General features: G+C 48.8%; 1 protein-coding gene across 4 annotated transcripts in view; it reads left to right on the forward strand.

Moving 5' to 3' along the window:
* The window catches only part of LOC106591483 (ETS-related transcription factor Elf-2), a 32,295-nt gene that overhangs the window by 10,826 nt on the left and 1,737 nt on the right, over positions 1-19,732 (forward strand). For 2 of the 4 annotated variants that reach the window (XM_082974057.1, XM_082974058.1), the window contains exons 2-10: positions 8,056-8,234; positions 8,976-9,222; positions 14,365-14,490; positions 14,724-14,912; positions 17,251-17,337; positions 17,529-17,721; positions 18,000-18,395; positions 18,553-18,727; positions 19,371-19,616. In XM_082974057.1, coding sequence (XP_082830183.1) covers positions 8,160-8,234; positions 8,976-9,222; positions 14,365-14,490; positions 14,724-14,912; positions 17,251-17,337; positions 17,529-17,721; positions 18,000-18,395; positions 18,553-18,727; positions 19,371-19,616 — 1,734 coding nt within the window. In that variant the 5' untranslated portion in view covers positions 8,056-8,159. The other 2 variants (XM_082974060.1, XM_082974059.1) reach the window with 2 other exon arrangements.

Raw genomic sequence — 19,732 nt, forward strand, 5'->3', positions numbered from 1 at the left:
AGCCAGCCACTCAGCCAGCCACTCAGCCAGCCAGCCAGCCACTCAGCCAGCCACTCAGCCAGCCAGCCAGCCACTCAGCCAGCCAGCCACTCAGCCAGCCACTCAGCCAGCCACTCAGCCAGCCACTCAGCCAGCCAGCCAGCCACTCAGCCAGCCACTCAGCCACTCAGCCAGCCACTCAGCCAGCCACTCAGCCAGCCAGCCACTCAGCCAGCCAGCCACTCAGCCAGCCAGCCACTCAGCCAGCCACTCAGCCAGCCACTCAGCCAGCCAGCCACTCAGCCAGCCAGCCACTCAGCCAGCCACTCAGCCAGCCAGCCACTCAGCCAGCCACTCAGCCAGCCAGCCACTCAGCCAGCCAGCCACTCAGCCAGCCAGCCACTCAGCCAGCCAGCCACTCAGCCAGCCACTCAGCCAGCCACTCAGCCAGCCAGCCAGCCACTCAGCCAGCCAGCCAGCCACTCAGCCAGCCACTCAGCCAGCCAGCCAGCCACTCAGCCAGCCACTCAGCCAGCCAGCCAGCCACTCAGCCAGCCAGCCAGGCCTCACTCAGCCAGCCAGCCACTCACTCACTCAGCCAGCCAGCCACTCACTCACTCACTCACTCAGCCAGCCAGCCACTCACTCACTCAGCCAGCCAGCCACTCACTCACTCACTCAGCCAGCCAGCCACTCACTCACTCACTCAGCCAGCCAGCCACTCACTCACTCAGCCAGCCAGCCAGCCACTCACTCACTCACTCACTCACTCAGCCAGCCACTCACTCACTCACTCACTCACTCAGCCAGCCAGCCACTCACTCACTCAGCCAGCCAGCCACTCACTCAGCCAGCCAGCCAGCCACTCACTCACTCACTCACTCACTCACTCACTCACTCACTCACTCACTCACTCACTCACTCACTCACTCACTCACTCACTCATTTACTCACTCACCCAGCCCCTCACTCAGCCAGCCAGCCAGCCCCTCACTCAGTCAGCCAGCCAGCCCCTCACTCAGTCAGCCAGCCAGCCCCTCACTCAGCCAGCCAGCCAGCCCCTCACTCAGCCAGCCAGCCAGCCAGCCCCTCACTCAGCCAGCCAGCCAGCCAGCCCCTCACTCACTCAGCCAGCCAGCCAGCCCCTCACTCAGCCAGCCAGCCAGCCCCTCACTCAGCCAGCCAGCCAGCCCCTCACTCAGCCAGCCAGCCAGCCCCTCACTCAGCCAGCCAGCCAGCCCCTCACTCAGCCAGCCAGCCAGCCCCTCACTCAGCCAGCCCCTCACTCAGCCAGCCAGCCAGCCAGCCACTCACTCAGCCAGCCAGCCACTCACTCAGCCAGCCAGCTTCTCACTCAGCCAGCCAGCCAGCCCCTCACTCACTCAGCCAGCCAGCCAGCCCCTCACTCACTCAGCCAGCCAGCCAGCCCCTCACTCACTCAGCCAGCCAGCCAGCCCCTCACTCACTCAGCCAGCCAGCCAGCCCCTCACTCACTCAGCCAGCCAGCCAGCCCCTCACTCACTCAGCCAGCCAGCCAGCCCCTCACTCACTCAGCCAGCCAGCCAGCCCCTCACTCACTCAGCCAGCCAGCCAGCCCCTCACTCACTCAGCCAGCCAGCCAGCCCCTCACTCACTCAGCCAGCCAGCCAGCCAGCCACTCACTCAGCCAGCCAGCCAGCCAGCCACTCACTCACTCAGCCAGCTAGCCCCTCACTCAGCCAGCCAGCTAGCCCCTCACTCAGCCAGCCAGCCAGCCCCTCACTCAGCCAGCCAGCCAGCCCCTCACTCAGCCAGCCAGCCAGCCCCTCACTCAGCCAGCCAGCCAGCCCCTCACTCAGCCAGCCAGCCACTCAGCCAGCCAGCCACTCAGCCAGCCAGCCAGCCAGCCACTCAGCCAGCCACTCAGCCAGCCAGCCACTCAGCCAGCCAGCCAGCCAGCCACTCAGCCAGCCAGCCACTCAGCCAGCCAGCCAGCCACTCACTCAGCCAGCCAGCCAGCCAGCCACTCACTCAGCCAGCCAGCCAGCCCCTCACTCACTCAGCCAGCCAGCCAGCCAGCCCCTCACTCACTCAGCCAGCCAGCCAGCCAGCCCCTCACTCACTCAGCCAGCCAGCCAGCCCCTCACTCACTCAGCCAGCCAGCCAGCCCCTCACTCACTCAGCCAGCCCTCACTCACTCAGCCAGCCAGCCCTCACTCACTCACTCACTCAGCCAGCCCTCACTCACTCAGCCAGCCAGCCAGCCCTCACTCACTCAGCCAGCCAGCCCTCACTCACTCACTCAGCCAGCCAGCCAGCCCTCACTCACTCAGCCAGCCCTCACTCACTCAGCCAGCCAGCCAGCCCCTCACTCACTCACTCACTCAGCCAGCCCCTCACTCACTCACTCACTCAGCCAGCCCCTCACTCACTCACTCAGCCAGCCAGCCATCCCCTCACTCACTCACTCAGCCAGCCAGCCAGCCCTCACTCACTCACTCACTCACTCACTCACTCACTCACTCAGCCAGCCTCTCACTCAGCCACTCAGCCAGCCATCCAGCCACTCAGCCAGCCATCCAGCCACTCAGCCAGCCATCCAGCCATCCAGCCACTCAGCCAGCCACTCAGCCAGCCATCCGCCACTCAGCCAGCCATCCGCCACTCAGCCAGCCATCCAGCCAGCCATCCAGCCACTCAGCCAGCCATCCAGCCACTCACTCAGCCAGCCAGCCGCTCACTCAGCCAGCCAGGCCTCACTCAGCCAGCCAGGCCTCACTCAGCCAGCCAGGCCTCACTCACTCAGCCAGCCAGGCCTCACTCACTCAGCCAGCCAGGCCTCACTCACTCAGCCAGCCAGGCCTCACTCACTCAGCCAGCCAGGCCTCACTCACTCAGCCAGCCAGGCCTCACTCACTCACTCACTCACTCACTCACTCACTCACTCACTCACTCACTCACTCACTCACTCACTCACTCACTCAGCCAGCCCTCACTCACTCACTCACTCACTCACTCACTCACTCACTCACTCACTCACTCACTCACTCACTCACTCACTCACTCACTCACTCAGCCCTCACTCACTCACTCACTCAGCCAGCCCTCACTCACTCACTCACTCAGCCAGCCCTCACTCAGCCAACCAGCCCTCACTCAACAAGCCAGCCCTCACTCACTCACTCACTCAGCCAGCCAGCCCTCACTCAGCCAGCACTCACTCACTCACTCACTCACTCACTCACTCACTCACTCACTCACTCACTCACTCACTAACAATATGTTTAATGACCAGGCTATAGGAATAAGGTTAGGCTAATGACCAAGGTCTTCTCTCTCTGAGTCTGTTTTAGTCCACTACAGGTTAAGTGAACTAAACTACATGAATCAAGTTGTTAATAAGGTCTGCAGGTCCTGGATCAGTCAGCTGTGTTGAATAATTGAAGAAGGTTTTCTATTAGTATTGATCCCAGCCCTGTCCTCCTACATTACAGTATGGAACACCACGGCAGCCTGTCCCATTAACAATACTACTACATTACAGTATGGAACACCACGGCAGCCTGTCCCATTAACAATACTACTACATTACAGTAGGGAACACCACGGCAGCCTGTCCCATTAACAATACTACTACATTACAGTATGGAACACCACGGCAGCCTGTCCCATTAACAATACTACTACATTACAGTATGGAACACCACGGCAGCCTGTCCCATTAACAATACTACTACATTACAGTATGGGACACCACGGCAGCCTGTCCCATTAACAATACTACTACATTACAGTATGGAACACCACGGCAGCCTGTCCCATTAACAATACTACTACATTACAGTATGGAACACCACGGGAGCCTGTCCCATTAACAATACTACTACATTACAGTATGGAACACCACGGCAGCCTGTCCCATTAACAATACTACTACATTACAGTATGGAACACCACGGCAGCCTGTCCCATTAACAATACTACTACATTACAGTATGGAACACCACGGCAGCCTGTCCCATTAACAATACTACTACATTACAGTATGGAACACCACGGCAGCCTGTCCCATTAACAATACTACTACATTACAGTATGGAACACCACGGCAGCCTGTCCCATTAACAATACTACTACATTACAGTATGGAACACCACGGCAGCCTGTCCCATTAACAATACTACTACATTACAGTATGGAACACCACGGGAGCCTGTCCCATTAACAATACTACTACATTACAGTATGGAACACCACGGCAGCCTGTCCCATTAACAATACTACTACATTACAGTATGGAACACCACGGCAGCCTGTCCCATTAACAATACTACTACATTACAGTATGGAACACCACGGCAGCCTGTCCCATTAACAATACTACTACATTACAGTATGGAACACCACGGCAGCCTGTCCCATTAACAATACTACTACATTACAGTATGGAACACCACGGGAGCCTGTCCCATTAACAATACTACTACATTACAGTATGGAACACCACGGGAGCCTGTCCCATTAACAATACTACTACATTACAGTATGGAACACCACGGGAGCCTGTCCCATTAACAATACTACTACATTACAGTATGGAACACCACGGCAGCCTGTCCCATTAACAATACTACTACATTACAGTATGGAACACCACGGCAGCCTGTCCCATTAACAATACTACTACATTACAGTATGGAACACCACGGCAGCCTGTCCCATTAACAATACTACTACATTACAGTATGGAACACCACGGCAGCCTGTCCCATTAACAATACTACTACGTTACAGTATGGAACACCACGGCAGCCTGTCCCATTAACAATACTACTACGTTACAGTATGGAACACCACGGCAGCCTGTCCCATTAACAATACTACTACGTTACAGTATGGAACACCACGGCAGCCTGTCCCATTAACAATACTACTACATTACAGTAGGGGACACCAGCCTGTCTCAGTAACAATACTACTACATTACAGTAGGGGACACCAGCCTGTCTCAGTAACAATACTACTACATTACAGTAGGGAACACCGGCCTGTCCCAGTAATAATACATCTACATTACAGTAGGGAACACCGGCCTGTCTCAGTAATAATACTACTACATTACAGTAGGGAAAACCGGCCTGTCTCAGTAATAATACATCTACATTACAGTAGGGAACACCGGCCTGTCTCAGTAATAATACATCTACATTACAGTAGGGAACACCGGCCTGTCTCAGTAATAATACATCTACATTACAGTAGGGAACACCGGCCTGTCCCAGTAATAATACAACTACATTACAGTAGGGAACACCGGCCTGTCTCAGTAATAATACCACTACATTACAGTAGGGAACACCGGCCTGTCTCAGTAATAATACTACTACATTACAGTAGGGGACACCAGCCTGTCCCAGTAATAATACTACTACATTACAGTAGGGAACACCGGCCTGTCTCAGTAATAATACATCTACATTACAGTAGGGAACACCGGCCTGTCCCAGTAATAATACTACTACATTACAGTAGGGAACACCGGCCTGTCTCAGTAATAATACAACTACATTACAGTAGGGGACACCGGCCTGTCCCAGTAATAATACAACTACATTACAGTAGGGAACACCAGCCTGTCCCAGTAATAATACAACTACATTACAGTAGGGAACACCAGCCTGTCCCAGTAATAATACTACTACATTACAGTAGGGAACACCGGCCTGTCCCAGTAATAATACAACTACATTACAGTAGGGAACACCAGCCTGTCCCAGTAATAATACAACTACATTACAGTAGGGAACACCAGCCTGTCTCAGTAATAATACTACTACATTACAGTAGGGATTGGATAGTTACTAGGTTAAACTGAAAGACCATGAGTAAATGACAATTAGGCTAAAAGAGAGAGAAAGTGAATTATTGGATAGAGAGATATTGTTAGTTGAGGATTAATTGGCCATGGTCTCAAAGAAATGAGAGGAGAGACTCTTGTTTGAGAATGGTGTGTGTTGAGTTCTGTCCTAGATAGCACTGAGCTGGGACAGATACCTGGGAACAGTCATTATGTTTTGGTATTGACCTGTCCTGTATCTAACGGAGGAGGGAACAGTCGTTATGTTTTGGTATTGACCTGTCCTGTATCTAACGGAGGAGGGAACAGTCGTTATGTTTTGGTATTGACCTGTCCTGTATCTAACGGAGGAGGGAACAGTCGTTATGTTTTGGTATTGACCTGTCCTGTGTCTAACGGAGGAGGGAACAGTCATTATGTTTTGGTATCGACCTGTCCTGTATCTAACGGAGGAGGGAACAGTCATTATGTTTTGGTATCGACCTGTCCTGTATCTAACGGAGGAGGGAACAGTCATTATGTTTTGGTATCGACCTGTCCTGTATCTAACGGAGGAGGGAACAGTCATTATGTTTTGGTATCGACCTGTCCTGTATCTAACGGAGGAGGGAACAGTCGTTATGTTTTGGTATCGACCTGTCCTGTATCTATCGGAGGAGGGAACAGTCGTTATGTTTTGGTATCGACCTGTCCTGTATCTAACGGAGGAGGGAACAGTCGTTATGTTTTGGTATCGACCTGTCCTGTATCTAACGGAGGAGGGAACAGTCGTTATGTTTTGGTATTGACCTGTCCTGTATCTAACGGAGGAGGGAACAGTCGTTATGTTTTGGTATTGACCTGTCCTGTATCTAACGGAGGAGGGAACAGTCGTTATGTTTTGGTATTGACCTGTCCTGTATCTAACGGAGGAGGGAACAGTCGTTATGTTTTGGTATTGACCTGTCCTGTATCTAACGGAGGAGGGAACAGTCGTTATGTTTTGGTATTGACCTGTCCTGTATCTAACGGAGGAGGGAACAGTCGTTATGTTTTGGTATTGACCTGTCCTGTATCTAACGGAGGAGGGAACAGTCGTTATGTTTTGGTATTGACCTGTCCTGTATCTAACGGAGGAGGGAACAGTCATTATGTTTTGGTATCGACCTGTCCTGTATCTAACGGAGGAGGGAACAGTCGTTATGTTTTGGTATTGACCTGTCCTGTATCTAACGGAGGAGGGAACAGTCGTTATGTTTTGGTATTGACCTGTCCTGTATCTAACGGAGGAGGGAACAGTCATTATGTTTTGGTATTGACCTGTCCTGTATCTAACGGAGGAGGGAACAGTCATTATGTTTTGGTATTGACCTGTCCTGTATCTAACGGAGGAGGGAACAGTCATTATGTTTTGTCAGTGATCTGCTTTCTAGAATTCTGCCTCCTACAGCTCTGCTGCTGTGTGTGCAGGAGAGAAAGTGAAGTGTGTGTGTGTGTGTGTGTGTGTTTGTGTGTGCAAGTGAAGTGTGTGTCCAGTCCATATTTCCTCCTCTCAAAGTCCAATCATTCTTCCTCTGAGCAGGAAATGAGGGCCTTAGCAACCATTGCCATGGTGTCTGTTGGTCATCAGGCAGAGGGCAGTGGAGCTCAGTCAACTTCCTGTTTTGGTTCTTAGTTCCCCTCTCCACCAACAGGCACTTCCTGTATTCAGGAGATTGGAACGGAGGAGGGAGGGAGGGAGAGTTGGCGAGGAAATAGGCCCTTACAGATATGAGGCCCTTAGAGATGGGAAGGAGGGAGCGGGAATAGGCCCTTAGAGACAGGAGGGAGGGAGGGAGAATAGGCCCTTAGAGATGGGAGGGAGGGGGATTAGTCCCTTAGAGATGGGAGGGATGGATGGAGGGAGGGAGGGGAAATAGGCAGGGAGGGAGGGGAAATAGGCCCTTAGAGATGGGAGGGAGAGGGAATAGGCCCTTAGAGATGGGAGGGAGGGAAAGGGAATAGGCCCTTAGAGATGGGAGGGAGGGAGGGGTATTAGTCCCTTAGAGATAGGAGGGAGAGTTGGAGAAGGAATAGGCCCTTAGAGGTATGAAACCTGGTACTGGCTCAGTGGTAAAGAGGGGAAGAGAGCAGCAACTAGATGTTTCCCTAGACAAAAGGTCTCTCTTACCATCATGTAGGCCTGTCCACGCCAAAGAGAGTTTGCTCTCAACGACTGGCTTTATAAAGTTGAAATAACTCTTCTTCTGTCTCTTCCTCAGTGGTCTGAGCTGTGGCCTGGCTGCAGTACCGGAGGCCACCAGGTGGGGCCAGGAGGCAGCAGTGATTAGGCCGGGGCTGGATCTAGCCTGGAGGGGCATGTGTCATGACCTCGGTGGTGCTCGTTGACAGTGGAGGGGCGGTGGTGGAGTATGTCACCGCCGTGGAGGACCCTCATCAGGTGAGTGGTGAGAGGGTTGGACTGAGTAACAAACACCTTTCATGAACTAACACTCGCACTTGACTTTGCTGATAACTACTTTAATGAGGAAAAATGTACTGACTATGACTGAGATGTGTTTGTTTCACCTAGCTATCTGAAGATGAATTCACTAACTGTAAGTTTCTCTGCATAAGAGCATCTGCTAAATGACTCAAATGTAATGTTGAATTATGAGCAGTGAAATCACCTAGGACCTAGACTGGCTTCCTTTACACGTCTCCTTTCCTTAAAGATAGGACTAGATAGGTGCTGCGCTCCAATATTCACACTCACTGGCTTCCTTTCCTTGTTTCCTTGCTTTTAAGAAAGGACATGATCAGGACTGCGATACATCATTACATTTACATTTACATTTACATCATTTAGCAGACGCTCTTATCCAGAGCGACTTACAGTAGTGAATGCATACATTTCATACATTTTTTATTTTTTTTTCTCTGTGCTGGCCCCCCGTGGGAATCGAACCCACAACCCTGGTGTTGCAAACACCATGCTCTACCAACTGAGCTACAGGGAAGGCTACACTGGCCGCCTCGTTTACACGTCTCCTATACTTTGAGGACTGTATAGCAGTAGAGAAAGTGCTCTGTTTGGGATGTTCTGTTTTCTTAACCAAGCTCCTCTTCTTCTCCCCTTCTGTTTTTCTATCCTCGTCCCTCTCCATCCTCTTTGTCCTACTCCCTGACCCCTGTTCTCCAGGAGGGAGAGTGTGAGGTGGAGGAGTGTGAGGAGGGAGACGGTGAAGCTGAGGTAGAGGTGGTGGAAGAAGAGACAGACGGGGACCTGGATGAAGAGGAGGACTACCCAGCAGTGATCGTGGAGGAGGTCCCAGGCAGGGGGCTGGAGCAGTGTTTCTCTGCCCAGGTTCTGGTCTACGATGACGGGACCTACCTGATGCAGGACGTGGGGGAAGAACAAGAGGTGGAGACTGAGATGATGGAGACAGGTGAGAGGGGTGGGATGTACACACAGGCCTAGGCCTACATATACCATATACCTACCCAACCTGAATACACTAGTGGTATGTATACATTCAGTACCGGTCAAAAGTTTGGACACACCTACTCGTTTTTCTTTATTTGTACTATTATCTACATTGTAGAATAATAGTGAAGACATCACAACTATGTAATAACACATATGGAATCATGTAGTAACCAAAAAAGTGTTCAAAGAGTGTGCTAAGCTGTCATCAAGGTTAAGGGTGGCTACTTTGAAGAATCTCAAATATATTTTGGTTTGGTTAACACTTTTTCGGTTACTACATGATTCCAAATGGGTTATTTCATAGTTTTGATGTCTTCACTATTATTCTACAATGTAGAAAATACTAAAAATAAATAAAAACCCTTGAATGAGTAGGTGTGTTCAAAATGTTGACATGCATGCATGTACCTTTATATACAACCTGAATACACACACACAGTAAAATAAGAATAGAAGTGGGACAGCTTTCAGCTTTGGCACCAGCTGTTGATAATAAAGCTAAGTGTTAGAGGGGGATAGTGAAGTATTACACTTAGCTTTTTACATTCACTTGACATAGACACCCCACACCAGTTTACAGATGCTATTTTCATTTGGGGAGATGTACATTATTTTCAACACCTTCATCCACAATACTACAGTCACTCACAGCTTTGGTCTGGTTGCTAGGAAACTCAGAAAGCAGATATATAAGGCCTGTCTGCCAGTAGACATCACCCTCTTGTGGCTGTCCACTGTAGTACATAAAAAGTCCACAAGTGTACTGTTTGGAAGTTGTAAACATGTGTTGATTGCTGTTGTGATTCCACTCTTATTATTATTTGACCCTGCTGGTCATCTATGAACATTTGAACATCTTGGCCATGTTCTGTTATAATATCCACCCGGCACAGCCAGAAGAGGACTGGCCACCCCTCATAGCCTGGTTCCTCTCTAGGTTTCTTCCTAGGTTTTGGCCTTTCTAGGGAGTTTTTCCTAGCCACCGTGCTTCTACACCTGCATTGCTTGCTGTTTGGGGTTTTAGGCTGGGTTTCTGTACAGCACTTTGTGAGATCAGCTGATGCAAGAAGGGCTTTATAAATACATTAGTTAGGCAAAAAGGTTAGGCAGACAGTTTATAGCCTATAGTTAGTTGGACAAGGTGGGAAAACCCCCCACACCAAACGCATGTAAAAAGTAAGGTATTTATTTCATTATTTTTGAAGTATTCTCTTTGGAAAGGAGTGTGGTCCAGCCAGGTAAGCAGACAGACAACGGTGTGTGCACATTCCCTCAAAGTTTCTAAAGTAGTCAGCCTACTGTACCATCCTAAACATATTTTTATTTTTTAACTCCTTGTTTTTCTTCCCTTTTTAAATTCCGTCATTGGTTGCTGAAACAATGACCTGTGCGAGTGGCTGAGTGCTGTCTGGGGCGTAGACTTGGTGTTAGACTCCAATCAGAAAACTAACCCATTAAAGTGGATGACCTAAGTACCTACATGCTCTGGCATCAATCTAAACATTTCTGCACTCTGTACCTCAGCAGACTTTCATTTTTAGTTACTTTAGTAAGAGATTTTTTAAAATCAGGTTTATATCATTCCTACTTAGCCTAAGGTCGTTTTGCTATAATGCAAATGAAGACACTTTTATATGCTCTTAAAATATTTATTCCTTGAGTTTAATGTTCATTGTTAGGAATGCAATACATACATTATATTAATGGTGTCTTAAAATGCTCTGTTATGCTTTTTTTAATGTTGAATGCACGGGCCTATTATGGAGGAATTTTCCTTTTTTCCTGCTTTGGTTGACGTTCGATCGATGCAAGAGCAGAGATGGAAAATGAAGCGAGACATCTCACTCGCTCCTTTTTTCTGCTTCCTATACACGCAAAGAACTAAGCGGATCAGACCCAGCTGCTAATGTATTGGTGCCTATGGGAGAGCCACCCCTTAAGCAGACAGGAATAAAAAAAAATGGTTAACGGCCTGAGTGGGACATCTAAATGTATCCACCATCTTTGGCAAGAGCTCGAGAGAGAGCGGAGGATTTCCTGTGTTTAGCGCGGAAGGATACCCGTCCGCCGCGGTGTGGGGGTTGTGAAGCGGCCAGGATGAATTTGAGATTTCCTGTGGCGGCGGAGTGATCTGAGCTTTTGGCTGCCTTTGCATTTCAGTGTGAAGTCAATGTGAATCTGCAACACGGGAAGAACATGGCGACTTCACTTCATGAGGGGCCCGCTAACCAACTCGATCTGCTCATCAGAGCAGGTAACGGAATTTATTTACAACTCGTTCTACCGGCGACCGTTTGTTGACACGTTATGTGTTTATTTTAGCGACCGCTGCGCCCCCATATCCGTTAAGTAGTTTCGTGAAATAATGGAGGGCAAAGCAGGAAGTGATCACCTTGCTTAGTAACCTGCATGGCGATGTCCGCTTTTCTTCAGTCGTTCTTAAAATGTTTCAAATTACCGTTTGGCTTTGAGCACTGGAGGATTAGACCGCAATCTGCACGTAGCAGCACGTGCATATCGTGATTTATAGTTTGTTAGTCCATGTGTATCATAATAACTGGTTATTCGGGCAGAGAGGGAGCCCCGCTGAAACCAGGAAGTGTTGTAGATGTGTTGTCTTTCCTACGTCTTTGCCACGCTGTCTGAGTCGGAAGGGCATGTGGATTTATGTTTATTCCGCGTTTATCATGGCATTAAATACACAATCTGTATATATGATCTATCTATATTGAATCAGTTATGTTGTGATTGTATCCATGTATTGAAATATAGTCTATCGAAATATTTTTCCTTGTTGAATAACACATACAGCCAGTTTGTTCAAACATTGAATGACACGGAAGTGAGTGTAAACATTTAGTTGAAAGCTGTATTCTAGTCATTTTGCGACTTTTTTTCTCATCTATTTTCAGCCATGTTCAGTTTCTCTGAGTCAGATTCGGACCGTTATCTAAGTATGGGCCCAGTGGTTTATCCCGTGAAGTGTGTGGCTGCTAACGGTGCACTCAATGCTGGCTTTTGCGTTTTACTCGCTAGCGATTTTTAAGTGCAAATCGTGTCTCGTTTAAGTTCAGTTCGGCATACAAAGGTTATATATATATTTTTTTACATTGGCTAGAGTTATATTTTCTTCCTTGATTTAACGATATTTTTCTATTATTTTTGGATCATTTCGATGGCGGAAGCATTGTTATGCATCTAGGCGGGTTGTGGCTTGATTGACAGGTACAGTTGACCAACGGCGCTCGTGAGGCGTTCGAAATCCTCCCACCAGCCAATGAGCGCTGCTAGATGGGTGGGCGTAGATTACTGATGTATCCAATGGCGTCCGGGGCGGGGAGTGAGTGACGTGGGGATGGAGACCGTCTTCACCGTCTTCGAAGAGAACTGGAGGGAAAGGCTACGCGAGTGTAAACACGGAAGTCATCGGGGACAGCACTACTTTGTGTCGGACTTGCTATTATTGGCTCGGTCAAATAGTATCAGCTTATTCTTTCTTGTCGAGAAGTAATGATGAAAATCATATTTATTCACAATCATTTTGTACTTTGAAATATGCTGCCTTTTAGACTCAATTGCCTTTGACAGATGTTAATTAATTTTCTTAAGAAATACAATGACTGAATAGGGTAGTGTAGCAGTACTATTTCAACCCGAGTCTGTACCCATCCGAATATTCGGATAACCAACCTCTCTTAACCAAACACTGACTGTTGAACGAATCCCTAGAAATATGAAAATGCATAACATTTTATTTCAGACAGACTTTTACACTTAAACCCATATGTATGATATGCTTACAGAAAAATGCATCTTAGTATGTATGTCAAATGGCTATGTTTATTTATAGCCTATGTATCTGTGTCAAAGTCTCCAGTGCCCAGCCTATGTTATGGTCTATGGTGGGTTTATTTAGGTAGTCCTGCCTGGTTTCAAGTGCAGCTCGGCCTATCAGGTGCCTATAGTAGGTTTGTTTGTGTGTGGGGCTACAGTTTGTTTGCGCTTGGGATGATGGGTAGTGTGTGTGTGTGTCAGGGTCTGAATGAGGGGGGGGGCGCAGTCTTCCTAAAGATAACCCCTCTCCCCTACCCTGTGCCTGCCTCGTAGCCTAACAAGGGCAGTGGTGATGGTAACCAGAGACGTGCTTCCCAGAGAGGGACAACAACAGGTGCTCTGGGATTGGTCCCAAATGGCACCCTATCCGCTATATAGTGCACTACCTTTGACCAGGGCCCATAGCAGGTCCCATAGGGCTCTGGTCAAAAGTAGTGCACTATAAAGGGAATAGGGTGCCATTTTTGGAAGTATCCCTGGGCTTAGTCTGGCTCCTAGTTCCTCAGAATGACTGCATACCCATACTAATAAATTGCTTCATTTTTCCTTGTCTCCTTTTCTTTGTGTAACAATTCCTAGCCCAAATGATTTACCATGACCAGATGAGCCCAAGGAAACCCTCTAGACCCCTTGTTGTAGACAGCCCATAATGAGGAAAACAAAGGCCCAGAGGTTTTTCCAGGTTGGGTCATTTTATAAGGAAAAACCTCAGGGCCCAAAGGAAAGGAGGAAACCATGACTTCTGACCAATACTTATTGTATGGTTAGTTAGTTACTTGATGCTCTGTAACATCTGTTTTAAGGTCAGTTTGACACTGTAGGACATAGTGGTAAAGAATTTGACTTTTATTTGCAGCTGATCCTACATCAGTTATGCCATAGTAACTGGAGACGGAATGGTTGCCAGAGAGAGAATGTCAGCTTTGACAGACTTTAGAAGTCCTGTGTGAAGTGTAGTAAACAAGCCATTGATGTGTCTCAAACTTTAGTTTAGTAGTAAACCGTTAATGGTGGAATGTCGACAGTGTTTTCACAATAAAAACCAAACCGTGGTAACAGTCTGAGGTAACCAAACACAACTTTTATTTCCAGTAGGATTCATCAGAACCCCTCTGTACTGTACAAGTAATGAAATGCCGACACCGGCTGTACAGACCTGCAACGGTGCCGACACCGGCTGTACAGACCTGCAACGGTGCCGACACCGGCTGTACAGACCTGCAACGGTGCATTTCACCTTCACTAACGTGTGTTTTCTGTGTTTCAGTGGAGGCGTCCGTCCATTACCAACAGTCTGGCACCAGTATCTACTGTTCTGATAAGACCATAGAGGCTGCCGAGGCTCTGCTACACATGGACTCTGTTACCAGCCTGAGAGGGGACCGCAGCCCAGGTAACTCACACACACACTCACTTGAATCTTTAATTTGTATTCACCATGCCATATTGCATCCATAAGCAGCTGAGAGACAAGAACAGAGAGACGTCATTGATGTCATAGATCTCAGATGGTTTCTTACGAATGTTGGTGTTCACACAACGTCATATCCACCAGAACACACACACACACACACACACACACACACTGTTTCTCTCTTCTTAACGTTTTCCCTCTTGTCCCACTAGATGTGTTCATCCCGGCAGGGTGTGTGACCACCCCAGACTTCATCCACGCTGCGATGCGTCCAGACGTGATGACCGAGACTGTGGTGGAGGTGTCTACGGAAGACTGTATGGACGAGGACATGGAGGTCACCCTCATAGAGGAACCAGACGAATCAGAGCCTGACCACCAACCTGTCAGGAAGAAGAAAGGTTAGTGATGAGGACATGGAGGTTACCCTCCTAGAGGAATCAGAGCCTGACCACCAACCTGTCAGGAAGAAGAAAGGTTAGTGATGAGGACATGGAGGTTACCCTCCTAGAGGAATCAGAGCCTCACCACCAACCTGTCAGGAAGAAGAAAGGTTAGTGATGAGGACATGGAGGTTACCCTCCTAGAGGAATCAGAGCCTGACCACCAACCTGTCAGGAAGAAGAAAGGTTAGTGATGAGGACATGGAGGTTACCCTCCTAGAGGAATCAGTCTGACCACCAACCTGTCAGGAAGAAGAAAGGTTAGTGATGAGGACATGGAGGTTACCCTCCTAGAGGAATCAGAGCCTGACCACCAACCTGTCAGGAAGAAGAAAGGTTAGTGATGAGGACATGGAGTTTACCCTCCTAGAGGAATCAGAGCCTCACCACCAACCTGTCAGGAAGAAGAAAGGTTAGTGATGAGGACATGGAGGTTACCCTCCTAGAGGAATCAGAGCCTGACCACCAACCTGTCAGGAAGAAGAAAGGTTAGTGATGAGGACATGGAGGTTACCCTCCTAGAGGAATCAGAGCCTGACCACCAACCTGTCAGGAAGAAGAAAGGTTAGTGATGAGGACATGGAGGTTACCCTCCTAGAGGAATCAGAGCCTGACCACCAACCTGTCAGGAAGAAGAAAGGTTAGTGATGAGGACATGGAGGTTACCCTCCTAGAGGAATCAGAGCCTGACCACCAACCTGTCAGGAAGAAGAAAGGTTAGTGATGAGGACATGGAGGTTACCCTCCTAGAGGAATCAGAGCCTGACCACCAACCTGTCAGGAAGAAGAAAGGTTAGTGATGAGGACATGGAGGTTACCCTCCTAGAGGAATCAGAGCCTGACCACCAACCTGTCAGGAAGAAGAAAGGTTAGTGATGAGGACATGGAGGTCACCCTCCTAGAGGAATCAGAGCCTGACCACCAACCTGTCAGGAAGAAGAAAGGTTAGTGATGAGGACATGGAGGTTACCCTCCTAGAGGAATCAGAGCCTCACCACCAACCTGTCAGGAAGAAGAAAGGTTAGTGATGAGGACATGGAGGTTACCCTCCTAGAGGAATCAGAGCCTGACCACCAACCTGCCAGGAAGAAGAAAGGTTAGTGATGAGGACATGGAGGTTACCCTCCTAGAGGAATCAGAGCCTGACCACCAACCTGTCAGGAAGAAGAAAGGTTAGTGATGAGGACATGGAGGTCACCCTCCTAGAGGAATCAGAGCCTGACCACCAACCTGTCAGGAAGAAGAAAGGTTAGTGATGAGGACATGGAGGTTACCCTCCTAGAGGAATCAGAGCCTGACCACCAACCTGTCAGGAAGAAGAAAGGTTAGTGATGAGGACATGGAGGTTACCCTCCTAGAGGAATCAGAGCCTGACCACCAACCTGTCAGGAAGAAGAAAGGTTAGTGATGAGGACATGGAGGTTACCCTCCTAGAGGAATCAGAGCCTGACCACCAACCTGTCAGGAAGAAGAAAGGTTAGTGATGAGGACATGGAGGTTACCCTCCTAGAGGAATCAGAGCCTGACCACCAACCTGTCAGGAAGAAGAAAGGTTAGTGATGAGGACATGGAGGTTACCCTCCTAGAGGAATCAGAGCCTGACCACCAACCTGTCAGGAAGAAGAAAGGTTAGTGATGAGGACATGGAGGTTACCCTCCTAGAGGAATCAGTCTGACCACCAACCTGTCAGGAAGAAGAAAGGTTAGTGATGAGGACATGGAGGTTACCCTCCTAGAGGAATCAGAGCCTCACCACCAACCTGCCAGGAAGGTTAAGATGACTCTAAGACAGAATAGAATACTGGCTATCCACTGAGAAATCAAGAAACTTTCCATAATACAACCCAAAGATGCTGGCTGTTGATTAAGATGCTGGCTGTTGATTAAGATGCTGGCTGTTGATTAAGATGCTGGCTGTTGATTAAGATGCTGGCTGTTGATTAAGATGCTGGCTGTTGATTAAGACTAAGTAATGCTAAAGAGCCTAAATGGTTTTAATGATAAAGGTACTATAAAGATAATGATGGTAAATAGGACTGACTTGTCAGACTGACTGTATCTTGTAGACAGGATGTTGGCGTTAAATAGGACTGACTTGTCAGACTGACTGTATCTTGTAGACAGGATGTTGACGTTAAATAGGACTGACTTGTCAGACTGACTGTATCTTGTAGACAGAGCGCCATCTATTGGCATATTGGGAGATTGCACGCAAAGTGAAATGCTCATGTCTTCGACTAATGTCAATTGATTTGATTTAGTTTGAACAACTTTATTGGTCTGTTTGTCTGTGTAGCGGGGAGGAAGCCAAAGACTCACCAGCCTGCTGTGTCCAACGGATCACCGGACCTCGCCATCAAGAAGAAACCCAGAGAAGGAAAAGGTGGGACACACCAAATATATAGAAAGGACACATGCATCAACTCCTAGGATTTCATGTGTTGACTAGGGGTTTGGACTTCATTTTCCCACAACCATATTCTTTGTGAAGTTAACCTGTTGTTTAAGCCTGTAAACTTAGAGAGAGGGATACATATTGTCTCCCTGTTGACCTGTCTGTCTCTGTTCCCCCAGGCAGCACCACGTACCTGTGGGAGTTCCTGTTAGACTTACTCCAGGACAAGAACACGTGTCCCAGGTACATCAAGTGGACTCAGAGGGAGAAGGGCATCTTCAAGCTGGTGGACTCCAAGGCCGTGTCCAAGCTGTGGGGTAAACACAAGAACAAACCTGACATGAACTATGAGACCATGGGACGGGCTCTGAGGTGAGGGCTTACCCAACAACCGTCTAGCACTTGAAATGGACTGGCATTGACTGTGAAAGAGGGTTTAAGCTGAGTTAGATTTGTTGGTTGTGGGAATACTGTTGGTTGGATGAGTTCCTCTGAGGAACATTAGTGTTTGTGTTTTTGTCAGTTATGACCGGCTGGATACCACTTCCAGTTCAGTCTGAACTTTACCATTCCCCCTCCTCTCTCCCTATCCCCTCTCCTCCCTCCTCTATTTCCCTCCCTCCCTCTCCTTCCTCCTCCCTCTCTACCAGGTACTACTACCAGCGTGGTATACTGGCCAAGGTCGAAGGTCAGCGGCTGGTCTACCAGTTCAAGGAGATGCCCAAGAACATCGTTGTCATCGAGGACGACAAGGCCGACTCCAGATCGGACGATCTTATTGGCTCAGAGAAGTCTTACCACGAGAGAGTCCTGCCCTCGTCGGAGACGATACTGAATGTGGCCGAGCTCGCCACGACGCCCACCATCCTGAGGGGTGTGACTAGAACCATAGTCCATCCTCCGGTTGCTAAGGGCAACAAGGCGGTGATGACGGGGGGCGGGGCGGCAGTGGGGGTTCCGACGATAGTGACCATTTCCACGGCGCCAGACGGAACCCAGACGCAGCATTCTCACACGGCCATCATCCCCACTCCCTCAGGACCCAGGTTAGAGAGACACCCTAATACTGACCCTAAAACATACAATTCACTTTGGAGGTTTTATGCTGAATGTAAAATAGTTTATCTATCTAGCGATATCTAGTAAGTTTGTATTTACAAAACTTTGTCACTGACTCCATTTTGTTATTGTTTCCGTCTCCAGGACTGTACGGGTTGCCATGCAAGTGCCTGTAGTCATGACAACGTCACTGGGCCAGAAGATCTCAACGGTTGCCGTGCAACAGGCGCCAGGGACATCGGGAGGCCAAACGACGTACCAATTGGCCAACGCCTCTCCCATCGGCACGGCAACGGGCAACGCGAACTCCCAACCGAAGGTGGGTAACCACGCTAGTTAGCTAGTTGGTGTGTCAGCTAGCTACTCTGTAGTGTAGACAGAATGGACAGCAGGCACGCCTCATACTAACCAAATCCACGATTCAAAACTTGAATCTTGGAAACCATATTATCTTTTGATCTCATGAAATTGACTACATCTTTACCTTCTACATCATAATTATTTTGCCCGCGTTGTAATCAGACCACCCCCCCACTCTGTATAGATCAAGAATGTGTAGACCTGTTCTCTCCAGGTTGTGATCCAGACCATCCCCACCGCTCTGTATAGATCTAGAATGTGTAGACCTGTTCTCTCCAGGTTGTGATCCAGACCATCCCCACCACTCTGTATAGATGTAGAATGTGTAGACCTGTTCTCTCCAGGTTGTGATCCAGACCATCCCCACCACTCTGTATAGATCTAGAATGTGTAGACCTGTTCTCTCCAGGTTGTGATCCAGACCATCCCCACCACTCTGTATAGATGTAGAATGTGTAGACCTGTTCTCTCCAGGTTGTGATCCAGACCACCCCCCACTCTGTATAGATCTAGAATGTGTAGACCTGTTCTCTCCAGGTTGTGATCCAGACCATCCCCACCACTCTGTATAGATCTAGAATGTGTAGACCTGTTCTCTCCAGGTTGTGATCCAGACCATCCCCACCATGGTTCCAGCCACAGCGGAGAACGGAGACAAGATCACGGTCCAACTGGCTAAGATCATCACCATCCCAGCCCACCAGCTGGCCCAGTACCAGCAGCAGACCAAGCCTGGCCTGGGGGGCTCCCCGACGGGCAGCATCTCTCTCCTGGGCGGGACAAACTCCTGGGGGGTACGAGCCCTGCCACCTCATGTTACCATGGCTACCATGGCTGCAGGGACACAGGTGACTTAAAAAAATAGTTATTTTTATTTGCCATTTTAAGCTAGAAATTGGAAACACATACTTTGAAACATCACAAGATACTGAAATGCAAGTAAAAAAGTATTGCATTTGGGCCC

Source organism: Salmo salar, chromosome 04 (assembly GCF_965601325.2).
Source record: "Salmo salar chromosome 04, fSalSal1, whole genome shotgun sequence".
Classification (NCBI taxonomy): domain Eukaryota; kingdom Metazoa; phylum Chordata; class Actinopteri; order Salmoniformes; family Salmonidae; genus Salmo; species Salmo salar.